General features: G+C 35.2%; 1 protein-coding gene across 6 annotated transcripts in view; it reads left to right on the top strand.

Moving 5' to 3' along the window:
• Positions 1-13661, top strand: part of Relch (RAB11 binding and LisH domain, coiled-coil and HEAT repeat containing) — a 91037-nt gene that overhangs the window by 14742 nt on the left and 62634 nt on the right. For 5 of the 6 annotated variants that reach the window (XR_002477031.2, XM_021653996.2, XM_021653997.2 and 2 more), the window contains exons 2-5: positions 681-770; positions 10352-10423; positions 10533-10588; positions 10684-10797. Coding sequence is in view for 5 of the 6 variants with exons in the window: in XM_021653996.2 (XP_021509671.1) it covers positions 681-770; positions 10352-10423; positions 10533-10588; positions 10684-10797 (332 nt within the window). In the remaining variant the exon portion in view is untranslated. The remainder of the gene's footprint in view (positions 1-680; positions 771-10351; positions 10424-10532; positions 10589-10683; positions 10798-13661) is intronic. The other variant, XM_021654000.2, reaches the window with a different exon arrangement.

The raw sequence follows: 13661 nt of genomic DNA, 5'->3' as shown, positions 1-13661 counted from the left end.
CAACTCTTTAAATGCCTGAAACTGATGAGGGACACCTCATTCACACTACACACTTTTATTCACTAATAGCTGTTTTAAAATCTTTTGTGTCCTGATTATCAAATATAGCTTGCCTATGAATTGATCTCATTTGCTCATATTTTCTCTTGGGGCTGGATGGCACTTTGCTGTTCTTGTATATCAAGTCACTTTAGACTGTATGATAAACAGTATATATGGTAGTTCGTTAAGACTGGGTTTGGTCTGGTTTTTTCCACGGTTTTATGTTTTCAGTCAGCAGTTATCTATCCCAGACTAAATCTACAAAGTCTTTCAGGTAGCAGTTTGAATAACTGTCTTGGGGGAGGTAGCTATTGTTTGGAATGTTTGGTTGGTTACCTGGTTCTGGTTGTACTACCTGTAATATGCTCTATGTATGCTTTGTTCATAAGTGGGGCAGATATTTGGGTAGGGACATAATTATCTAAATAATGACATTAATAAAGCATAATTTAATAATAAATAATAAAACATTATCTAAAGTAGTTGAATTGGATTGAGCATTTTTATCTATTTAATAGAATTTCTAAAACTTAGAGTCATAATTTTATTAAATGAAAATATTTATGAGTACCTAAATTCTCTCTTATTTTATAACTGAGTAAACAACTGTTTTGTTTTGTTACTTTTCTCTTTTGTAGATCGAGCTGGGAGCATTAGTACTCTTGACTCTTTAGACTTTGCAAGATATTCAGATGACGGTAACAGGGAAACAGATGAAAGAGTGGCAGGTGAGTAAGACTGGAAAGATAGATTTAGAGTCTTTGACTTTCCAGAAATAATAAAATAGCCTGAGGAATTGTCTTCTTCCTACCATATATTATGTTAATATACATGATTATTATTAAAGTTGTGTTACTAAAGTTGGAGATACCCCAGTTTTCTGTTCAGTGGCACTAGGAGTTTTTGTGTCTGTAAACCTATAGTTTGCTGAATTTTCCTTGTAGCAAGCAGTTAACAACTGCTATAAAACAGGCTTATCAGTTGCATAGTTCAAAGGTAACTGTACCTTACCGTCATTCCCTTGATAATCCAAGCCAGGGCCAACATTCATGTGTATCTATCAGTACAACTTTGGGTTTTTCAAAGCTGGTTGAAATATCTCTGATGTGATTGTTAGGTTGAACTTTACTTTGAGTTCTGTGAGTGCTCCATACCTCTCACAATTGTTTCCAGAAATTCCTAATTTCCCTGTGATACCTGGTTACAGCAGGGTCTCCCAGCACCTTGCCCATCCTAAGAAGATAACATTTTTTCTAATTGCTTAGTTATTCAATCCAGTTTCCTCCTTGCCCATTGCCACCTACTTCCTCACCAGTCCTTCCAGATAGATAGCAATCACCACTGTATGGACTTCTGAGGACCAATATTTTTTACACTGTATTCTGTCAATATCATTTGACTCTAGTGAGAATTTCCTCAGAATCTACCCTGGAATTTGCCAGTATAAAAACTATGGTTCCTTGAATGCAAGTGTCTGGTTCTTCATGCTTATGGCTTCCTGTGACTAAAATCATTCTACTTAGTGTTACAGGATTTGTTCTTATAATACTTTGGCCAAGAGAGAGAAATTGAAAGCAGAATTTAAGCTTAAGTGGAATGTAGGCATTCCTGAAACATTAGGGCCATAAGGGACAGACAGAGCTGTGAGGGCAGAGTAAGTATAATTGTACATCTATTATTAATGGATTTTTCTTGCACTTAATGGGGCAAGTTTGTTAAAACCTGTACAATGCTAACCTACTGTACACATTATAATAAAAATAAATAATTCTTGTAAGGCACTTGCTTACCTCACTGTGGATGCTTATTGTCTCATTGGTATTATCACCTACACACAAGAAACTAAGGCCCTGGAAGAAATTGTACTAGACTTGAGTAGTGGAACAGTCTAGCAACAGAACCCACAATTTATTGAACTATATGCGACTTCTTGGTGTGAAGGATTAGGTTTGAACTAATAAAAATGTCATTCCAATATGTGATTTCTATTCCTTGCTTAAGACTAGAAACTTAACAGAATAGACACTGGAAGCGGTTGAAGAGGGAACAAGATGGGAGCATACCATAGATGTTCTCTGAAAGACTCTACCCAGCAGAGGATCAAAACAGGTGCTGAGACTCACAGCCAAACTTTGAGAAGAGCACAGGGAGTCTTATGGAAGCATGGAGGGATAGAAGGACCCAGAGGGGACAGGAGCTCTATAAGAAGAGCAGATAAAACAGATCTGAGCCCAGCAGGGCCTGCAGAGACTTCAAGGATCATGCCTGGCGAGGACCTAGATCCCCTGCTCTGATGTAACCTATAGGTAATTCGGTCTCCATGTGGGTACTCTATTAAGGGGAGCAGGGACAGTCTCTTACATGGACTCCATTACCTGTCCTTTGATCACTTCCCTCCTGACAGAGAAAGAGGATCCAGCCAGTCCTGATGAGACTTGATAGGCTAGGATCAGATGGTAGGGGAAGAGGACTCCCCCTTTCTGTGGACTAGGATAGGGGAAGAGGAAGAAGGGGAGAGGGAGGGCTGGAAGTAAACAAAAGAGGGGTCCACAATCAGGATATGAAGTGATTATAAAGAATATAAATTATAAAGAATAAAAATAAGTAATTTTTTAAAAAGACTAGAAACTTGTTATTTAAGAATGAGAATATTAAATAAGTTAGGAAAGGGGAGAATGACCAAAAAAAGACAACTCAACAGTACAAATAATAGTAATATTAATTTAATGATGAGGTCACTGGAAGAATTTTGTGTGACCTTCTGTATTTTATAACTACTTTTGTTGTCATCATAATTTAGCAACAAGCATCAAAATATAAAATCAAATCAAGCATAATAGCTAACAGCTGTACTCCAGGACTTGAGGTAGGAGAACTGCCCCGGATTTGAAGCTAGCCTAGGTTGCACAAGTGAAACCCCAACCAAAGAAAAAGAATAAAGTAGCATTATAATAGAACTATATATTAACTGTTTAAGACTAAATAATAAATATGTGGTATTTCAGGGGGATTGTTGTTTCAGAAGAGTTAGTTCTCAATGGAACTAGTTAGGTACCTGGGAATGACCTTGAGCTTTGACCCTCCTTGCCTCCATGTCCCAAATGCAGGGATTATAGTTGTGTGCCATCACTACTTATGTTGGCGCACTGGGGATCAAATATAGCCTCAAGACCCTGTATAGTTTTTTTAAAGAGTCAACATAACAGGTTTTATATCTATATAGTTACATGTAAAAAATAACTCTTACCAATAAATTGAATACATAATTATGTTCCTTGATTTCTATTTGAAATTAGATCCCATTATATTAAATCTGATTGAAGAGTTTTTTGTTATTTAGGTATTTTTGATTTCTAATTAAAAAGCATTGTTAGGAAACAAGCTCTGAGCCATTCCATCATCTTTTGTATCAGGAGTGAGAAGGTTAATCTCTCCTCCAGCTGTTTCCTGGATGGAGCAGTGGACATCATCCTCTACACTTTTGTACAACAAAGAGGAGCATGTGGGGTTGAAGAGTTGGCTTAGTAGTTCAGAGAGCACACTGGCTGTGCTTCCAGAAGACCCAAGTTCATTTCCCAGTGTCTATGCTGGGGCTCACATCAGTCCAATCTCTAATTTCTGTCCCATTGGCTCCAGTGCCCTCTTCTGGCCTCTACAGGCACCAGCCATGTACATGGTATACAGACATTTGTGTAGGTAAAACATAAATAAATTAAAAATTTTAAAATACACATAAGTAATTTTAAAAGGTGAGGGATGTTTTAAATATGATACTTTTGATCTTACATTTTTAATCTAAATAATATATTCTACCTCTAACTCCCAATAGCTAGTCACTTTTTTTTCATTACTATCCTTTGCTGGTATGCTAATAGTACCTTCATATTCCTTAGAAGAAGCACATGTTATTCTAGAAAATAGCTTTCAGTCCTCGGTGGAACCAAACATGTGCATTGGTGAGGCTTTAAGAAATTATCTTCTCCAAAGATTTTGATTCTTTACTAATCATTTATAGTAATTTAAAAGTGAATCAAAAAACTAGTGATTGAGGAAGGATGATTGTCCTGTCATTAGATCACATGGAACCCTCAATAATATAGATAACACAGGTCCAGAATCCATAGTCTTGCCAATGTGGGCCTTTTCTAAGCTTTATTTGAGGAATTTGTGTGCCCCCCCCCCCTTTTTGGTAGTACAGTTCTTGTGTAGTTCAGTATTATCTTAGACTATGTAGCAGGCACTGGCTTTGAATGCCTGATCTTCCCATCTTACCTCCCAGGTACTACATTGCAGACAAGAATTACCGCACTTGGACAGCTGTAAATATTTACAGGATAGTTATTATATTTGTTTCCTTATCACCTTTCTACTAAGTTAAAAATCTGGTCATTTTCTTAGCCCTGTAGAGTTTCTTTCATAGAGATACCCCACCCCTCTCCCCAGTGATTGGACCAAGCACTCAGGCATGTGCTTTCCCACTGGGCCCTGTCCCCAGGCTTAGAAAAGACTCTAACTATTAGGCAATCTGTTCAGTGGTCATAGAAAATACTTTATTTAATATTATTAACAGTTGTAAGATAAGAAATGAAATCTTTATTTTATAAACTAGTAAAATGATTTGCCAGTAATAGGAACACAAAAAAGTTCTATTTCCAAAGCTTACATTGTCTTTTAGTATAAGATATACCTCTGAAAAAGTGTATATTCTTATGGATATCAGAATTTTTCGTCTTTCCCAAATAAAATTATTTTATCATAGCCACATTATTTTCAAAGAAGTAAAAGATTGAAGCTTTTATTGTTGGCTTGTTTTCATTGAAGTATATATATATACATTGTCACATAAAATTGTTGTAAGTACTAACAGATGTCAAAATAAATGAGCTAAATTCTGATTTCATTAATAAATGATTGAAGCTTTTTTAAAGGTAACAAAATAGATTCATGATATTTGAATTGCTGTTACTTAGTTTAGTTTATGCATTCTGAACATAGAAGTGTGAAGTAGTTTTTGCCATCAAGGAATTTGTTCAAGGTTGTAGGATTGCTTTAGAATCTGTGACAAGGGCTTTGATCACTTTAGAACTGAGGCTGGGAGATATTTCAGCCCATAATGTGCTTACCTTTAACCCTGAGCACCCTAATTTCATCCCCAGTACCATTTAAAAAAAAAAAAAAAGTGTGCATAGTGACATGCACCTGGAATCACAATGCTGAGGAGGAGTCCCTGGGGCTCTCTTACAGCCCATTTAGCCTACTTCAAGAGTTCCAGGCCAGTGAAGACTATCAGGAACAGGATGGATCACACTCAAGAAATAACATGGGAGGTTGTCCTCTGCCCTTTACATGCACACAAGTTTTTTTGTACCTTGACACACAAGCTTGTGCATACATTATTTACACATAAGAATCTGCTTCACAAGATCTATCTTTTAACATCAGAGTGGCTAATTCTGTTCTTGTATTTTTGGCTGCTAGAGTATAACTTCTGTGTCCACCCAGTAATGAAATCCAAAGAGACACAAAGCTGATTTTTTTCCATCCATGCCCCTCCCCAAGTCCACTGATAAGGGAGGTCTTCCTCTCCTTCCTCTGTTCTAGTCTATCAGGTCTCATCAGGAGTGGCTGCATTGTCTTCCTCTGTGGCCTGGTAAGGCTTCACCCCCTGACGGGGAGGTGATCAAAGAGCAGGCTAATCAGTTCATGTCAGAGACAGTCTCTGTTCCCATTACTATGGAACCCACTTGGACACTGAACTGCCATGGGCTACATCTGTGCAGGGGTTCTAGGTTATCTCCATGAATGGTCCTTGGTTGGAGTATCAGTCTCAGAAAAGACCCCTGTACCCAGATTGTTTTTGGTTCTGTTACTCTCCTTGTGGGGCTCCTGTCCTCTCCAGGTCTTACTATTTTCCATTCTTTTTTAAGATTCCCTGCACTGTGCCCAAAGTTTGGCTATGTCTCAGCATCTGCTTTGATATTCTGCAGGGTAGAGTCTTTCAGAGGCCCTCTGTGGTAGGCTTCTGTCCTGTTCCCTGTTTTCTCCCTCTTCTGATGTCTATCTTCTTTGCCTTTCTGAATGAGGATTGAGCATCTTAGCCAGAGTCCTCCTTCTTGATTAGTTTCTTTAGGTGTATAGATTTTAGTATGAGTATGTGAGCTTCTTTCCTATTAGCAGAAACCATTGGTTTTGTTTTCTTATATTGAACTTTATATGTATCTTATAGCTGTATAAAACTATATATAATCTTAAGATTATATACAGAATATAACTATATATAACTATATATAATCCTAAGGTTGGGTTGACATTCCAACAAAGTTAGATGTAACATTCTAGAAATTGATTTATCTGCAATTTGTTACCATAAAATGAAGGTAGGATTAGAAACAGGGAAAAATATTGTGACAGTTGGTTATATTTAAGATAAAAAATAATGGCAACATTCATTAAATTTTTGTGGATTTCAGATTTCCAAAGATGTAGCTGATGACAGTCTTAGTTTTACAAACAAAAGGATCGGGTGGGTCTTGTGGATAGGCAAGCTTAGAAAGATGAAGTTTTCTACAGAATGTTTCTGTATTTGATATTTCAGTATCTTAATATTAGTATATGTAGTTAGTAATATATGTTACAAAAATTTGACATATGAGCAGTTATAGAGATAATTGAGATAAATTGCTAGTTACTAAAGGATTAGAATCAGTATAATTTGGATATTAATTGATGGCAAGATAAAGGCAACATGTAAGTGATAAGCAATCTCCACACTTCTATTAGTCAGCTTCCAAATAATCTCTGTGGATGGAAGTACCATCAACGGGAAGAGACTATTAAGGAAGACCAGGAGTAAGAAGGAAATTATGTAATTCAGTTAGGACCAAATTCAGAACTTAGGACACATTCAAATTGGCATGTCTAGGAAATAAAGAAATAGATTGTATCTGGTGAAGCTTTTAAGATTGTGATCATCAAAGCCACAGGAATGTATGCCGCAGGTTAGGTAGAGTGAGAAAGGGCCGAAGGGGGATAGTCGACTTTAAGAGAAGTGATAGAGGAGCCTGAACAGAAAGAACTGTAATGGAAAGGGTTTTTTTTTCTTCTTTTAAAGGCTTGGGGAAACTGGCTACTTTTTCAGCCTTTAAGACGGCTACAAAAATAGAAGTTCCTATGAACTATAGAGTTTGAATTTTGCTTTGATGTACTTATCACTAAGTCATGTTTAATGGGACAATTTGTTTTTTAAGTTCTGACAGGGAATTCTGTAAACCCAGTAGAGTGGTAGTAATACTAATTTTTATCATTTTTAAAATATATTTTTATTCTCATTTATATTCTTTTTTTAAGTTTGTTTTTGTTTTTTATCTTTTTTCTAGATAGGGTTTCTCTCTGTAGCCTTGGCTGTCCTGGACTGGCTTTGTAGACTGGGCTGGCCTCGAACTCACAGCAATCCACTTGCCTCTGCCTCCCTGAGTTCTGGGATTAAAGGCATGTGACACCAGGCTAGGCTTTCTAATTTATATTCTTAAGAAAATAGTTTTTTCTTTTTCCTAGAACCACTCATGAGACGCTAAAGTATTAAGAGTTGAGAAGTGTTATTTCTGAGAACCTTATATTAAGGAGAGAAAAGAAATACAGAAAACTCACTTGAAAGAAGACATCTAGAGATGCCAAAGTTCTGATTCAGACCTATTGGTCTGAGCTCTTGAATAATGAAAACTAGAATCAGAATGAAAAAATACTTAAGTGTTGTGGGAAATAAATTTTTTTTAAATATTTCAAATCTGGTGTGAGCATGAATTAAGCTGATAAACAAGTATTTGAAAACAGTTTACTGGGTAGGGACCTACAATAACTTAATATTGCTTAAACTAACTTAACTGTTTCAGTTAAATTAAATGCAGAGTGTTAATTGCATGCATATCTGTAGTTATTACATTTAATCTCACTATGATCACCTTAGTTTTAACTGGGCAATTAGAATGAGCAGATTGGTTGATAGTTCCTATAGCATTTTCTATAAACACACATACCCTCATACATTTTTAGGAAGAACTCTGATTTTAAGAACTGCTTGGAACTTGGTTCACAGAGTATATCACCTATAGGATAATTCAGTTTGCACTTCAATCCAGCGTTTGGCAAGACAGATTCACAGTATAAATACTGTGTGGCATTAAGAATCATTCCTGACAGTGGAATGGAGAAAGAATCAATGAGGGTAAAAATCAAATACTTTGTATACATGTATAAAAGTATCAGAAAATCAGTTTTTAAACTTTTAAGAAAATCTTGTAAAATTCTCCCAAATCTGTTTTTACTTGAGTATATTCTACCTTTTATAGAGATGTGCTATAGCTTCAAGCATAAAACTCTGTCTTTTAGAACCTGTGTTGTATACTAAGAAACATGCAGCAGAGTGAATTCATTTTGGAAGGCTATCTTTACAAAGCATTGGTATCTTCTAATGACATTTGGCAATATGTATGTAGCTGCTCGTCAAAATGTAAATTCTTGCCGTCTGACATGGGTTTTTCTGGCTTTCTGTGCCTAACCATTATTTGTTTTGTTCCTGGTCACCAGTTTAATTTGAGTATTTCCCATCTTGTGTTTTAACCAGTTCCCCCTCCCTTTTTTTCTCCCCCCACCCCACATCTTTTCTATCATTCTGGTGTAGGGCATTTCTGATCTGCAATTGTTCTGTAGTATATTTTGGACAATTTTAAGTATTTCTGAAAGCATTATAAATATACTTTTACCTTATACATAGTCTAGTTAGGTTTTTTCAAAATTACAATGAATTTTGAAAATTTTTTAAGTGAACAAATTTCTACATAAACTTATTCTCTGATATAAATTCTTACTTTAGCATAAACTCTTAAGGGGTTTCAAGAAATTGCAGTTCAGGGTTAATGTTTTAGCCTTGCTGCACAGAAGTGTTTGCAGATCAGCTTTGCTGACTACCAAGGGCACGCAATGACTTGGTGCCATCCTAGTTGTGCTTTCATTCCTGCTGCAGTTAGACTCTGTGCATCATAAAAAATGGCCGCCATAGCTGTGATCAACTACATCTTAAGTTTTTATTGAACACATGCAAACTGAGTGAATCCTAATTTTTCCATGTATTTTTATAGCTTTCTTATATCCGATGCCATCTCATCTCTTTTTCTATCAATCAGTCAGGGCAAAGTTCCATTTCTTAAAATGAAAATTAAATTGCCTAATTTTTATTTGACTCTGTAATTGCCACTTCTGACAAAGATTAGTTTTCCCAGAGTTTTCATTATCAGAAGAAACTCCTATTCTTTAAATATAAGGTTGCTATTTCTTAAGAACAATATCTATAAATCTTAAGAAAACTTTACAGTTAAGATACAGTTCAATCTTGTTTGTGATAAATAATGCCCAGAGCTTAATAACAGGTTTCCCCAGCATCCCTGTTATCTTACAATCAGATTATATCATAGTAGGAGAAATCATTGAATTTTATTAATCCTCTTAACAGGTAATAATCTATTTAAAGACTTATTAGAACCTTTTAAATTCTACCCAATTTTACTTACCACTCTTAGATAATTGTATACAACTATTTTGGAGCTGATTGGTATGTATATAATCATTTGCTTAGGATTAAATCATTTTTATTGGTGTTAAATAGAAACTGAACTAAAAACCGTTTAGGCCTTCTTTTTTTTTTTAAATGTGTGCCTTTAACTTACCTGCTTGTTTTTAGAAAACCTGCTTCTTTGTAGGAAAATGTATAGGCATATAACATTTGTTACACATTTAAACTGTAACTCTCAACCTAGCAAGAGTTCTAGCCACTAATGTTTCTATAGTTACAACATTCTAAACAGTACATCAAAGTAACTTAAAACACTGTTGTTGTTTTTTTAAGTATAATTATTTTTTATGTAATGTTTACCTCCCTTCCCCCCAAATTATGTTAACCAAAAACATTTCATTATATTTTGTTGCCCAGTTTGGCTAAAACAGAAATATCTATATTATTAAAATGTTAATTACCTAAATAAAAGTAGGCCACAGATTGAATTTTTAATAGCTCTACTCCTTGTCAGACAGCTAGAACATGCACCCTAATTCTGCTAAAACTATGGAAAACGATCACCAGTTTGCTTGCAAATCAACTCTGCTGCATGCGTTCACGAGTTTCATAAAGGTTGCATGCTTTCTGTTTTCAATACAAATTGTGTTTTTTTCATACCCATCTTTGCTTTTTATTTTTTTATTTTTGTTTCCCTTTTCTTGGTTGGATGCCTGTGTGTGTTTAATCCAAATCCCTGTCCAGTCCTGGAGTTTGAACTACGGAAAGCCAAGGAGACCATTCAGGCCCTCCGAGCCAACCTAACAAAGGCTGCAGGTGGTGTACATAAAACTTTTTGAGCCTTTTCCCACTTTTACAATGTAGAAGTAGCTGTACTATTTTTAAGAGTGAAATAGTAAAACATTATCTCATTTTATCCCACCAGAACATGAAGTTCCTTTACAGGAACGAAAAAATTACAAATCAAGTCCTGAAATTCAGGTGGGTGACTGACAACACCAGTTATCTTCTGTACAGCCCAAGTGCTGAAGGAGCAAAGCTCACGGATTCCCACCTGTCTTTTATTTTGCTTCCAGGAGCCAATCAAACCTCTTGAAAAGAGAGCTCTCAACTTCCTAGTCAATGAGTTTTTGTTGAAGAATAACTACAAGCTCACATCAATAACCTTTTCCGATGAAAATGATGATCAGGTAAAGTTACTGTTTTGAGTAATTTCTACTTTTAATTTGCTTTTTCTCTTAGAGTGATTGTTAAAGTTATGCCAACAGTAAGGTTTCATGTAGGTAGTTTCTAAGAAGAAAGCAAATACTACCCAATTTAGTATTTCGTTGGCTTATAAACTCTATTACATAACTTTTCTAAATAATGACTTGTCTTTCTTTCCAGGTAGTTTTTTTCAGCCTGGCCCCTTCATATTTGTGTTCATTCTTAAAATATGCTTTTTAAAACTGAATATTTACTGGTCCTATGCATCAGTAAATTTCTAAGAAGACTTAGAAATTAAGTTTGACTTTAACAATGTCTTGAGTTGCGCTATAGGTAATTCAGATGTTCAGTATCAATGGATGGAATTTTGTTATTTTGTTTTGGATTTTTGTTATTTGTTTGTTTTTTGAGGCAGGGTTTCTATGTATAGCCCTAGCTGTCCTGGAACTCAGTCTGTAGACCAGGTTGGCCTCCAACTCCGAGATCTACCTGCTTCTACCTCCCAAAGTGCCGGGACTAAAGACATGGCCACAACTACCCGGCTGGATAGTGTGTGTGTGTGTGTGTGTGTGTGTGTGTTTATCATTTTGGTCCTCTGAATAAGAACCAGTTATTCTTTTGATAAAAATTTAAATACAAAGAAATGATGGCTTAGTTTTATTATTTTCTCTCACTTTAGAAATGTGACAGCTTACTGCTCTATAAGTCTGTTTGAATCTTGACCTTGCACAGTAAATGCCAGAGAATTTATTATGAAGAAAGCACAAAGCTATCATTTTTATCTTTGTTTATTCGTTTACTTTTGTGCTAGAGGTTGGAACCAGGGACCTTACATATGCTAAGCAGATACCCTATGTCATAGCTGCATCCTCATCCCCAGAGGCTTATATTTTAAATGAAGGTTGTTCCTTTGGTTCGTAAAATCTCCTGTGATCATTTTTGTAAAAATGAAAGTTCTCTAAAGGACATAGCAGTTTACTTCCTCGGCTATCCTCACACATTTGGTAAGATTTAAATGTAATACAGTTAATTGTGAATCAGTATTAGGACGCTTTCTGAGAATAGTAGCAATCATGAAGTGATTTCACCACTGTGAAATTCATCATTGTAAAATATACTCATGCAGATTCAGCAATTCTACTCTGCTGTCATCCATATATGAAGTTTATCATTGAGTTTGATGCCCTATGTGGCTTATGATTATAAATATTTAGTTATCACATGGTAGCTTTACTAAGCTTGTACTATGTAAAAGACATTAAATATTTACCTAACATGATTACTGTGGGTATAATTTAAGTTAATTACGTTTTTATCATTAACTTTACAGTGCATAGTAAACATTTTAAATATGAGAAATTTTGAAAAATGAAAAAGAAAGTTGAAAAGGGGAAAGAAGAACAAACAACAGAGAGGACAGGTCAAACAGAATATGATGATCTCTTTAAGCCTGTACTTGTCAGTTTCAACTTTTAAATTATTTGACAAGGAAATAACTTAGGATGTAGAAGATCTATATTCTTTTATCGGTCAATTTGATATTAATTAAAATGCAAGTGGCTAGGACATACTTTAGTTTAGACAAAACAAGTGAATATCAAGGAGGACTTGAATCACCTCCTTCCAATCTTAAAAGATAAGATAATCAAGACATATGCAGACAAGCAAGGTGCTTATTCCAGTATGATCCAGAGGTAGACATGCACATGGTCTGTTGACTTTTCACAGGTACCAAGTTAATACCATACAGGAAAGGTAACCTTTTTACAAATGGTATTATAAAAACGTGCTGTCCATGCACATCCCAAGTGGACTTGAAACCACGTTCCATACCATACGTGAAAATTAATTCAGAATGGATCATGGATTTTAAAATGAACTTGTAATCCTTACAGAGGTAAATATAAGAGGGGAGATTCATTACAATTTTGAGAGGTAGATGAGATGTTTTAGATATGCCACCAAAATTATGGTGTTCTTCAAATGTGCTGTCATCAAAATAATTTTTGTAATTTTTGAAAGACACTCTTTCCTGGTAAGATGGCTCAGTAGATAAAAGTGTTTGCTGTACAGGCCTGGCAACCTGATTTTTATCCGCAGAACCCATGTGAAAATGGAAGGAGGGAACCAACTCCTGAGTTGTCCTTTGACCTCCATACTCAAGCCATGACATGCATGCACAGACACACACATTATAGACACATGCATAATAATAGTAAATTGTTCTTAAAGTAATTCTTGACACTAGGGGTAGCTCAGCTGGTAAGAGCATATAAATAAAAGTAAAAATTCTTTTTTTAAGACCACTGTTGAGTGAAAATACAAACTATACTTTGGGTTAAAATATTCAAAAGTCAACAAAGGAGTTGTTAGAATTCTATACTTTTTAATAGGAAATAAACATAATTTTAAAAACATGAGCAAAAGAATTATATGCATGCCTCACCACAAAAGGTATCTAGATGGAAATGAGCTTGTGAGAGATACAAACTTTTTCCTTCAAAGATGCACATACAGTACATTTTAGATGCCATGCACTTAGAATGGCCATTGTATAGGCTAGGCCTGAGTTAGGTATATTGCAGTAAAGTGATGTGTGTAATATTTATAATTTCTTTAAATTAAATTTATTTAGTTCTTATAAGCCAGCACCATGAGGTCTTTAAAAATATTTTACTGTTTCTTAGAAAAGTCCTAAGTAATGAGTATTATACTTATTTTTATAGGTAGCTCTTTTAACCTAAATTAACTGATAATAACAAGCAGAGACTAGGAATGCTGTATTTAAGTCTGGTATTCTCCAAGACCCTATTTTAGTGCTCACTTTCATATTTAATTTTCAGTCATA

This window comes from Meriones unguiculatus, chromosome 18 (assembly GCF_030254825.1).
Source record: "Meriones unguiculatus strain TT.TT164.6M chromosome 18, Bangor_MerUng_6.1, whole genome shotgun sequence".
Lineage (NCBI taxonomy): Eukaryota > Metazoa > Chordata > Mammalia > Rodentia > Muridae > Meriones > Meriones unguiculatus.
The sequence above is the reverse complement of the archived record's forward strand: the minus strand, read 5'-3'. Positions and strand labels throughout refer to the sequence as shown.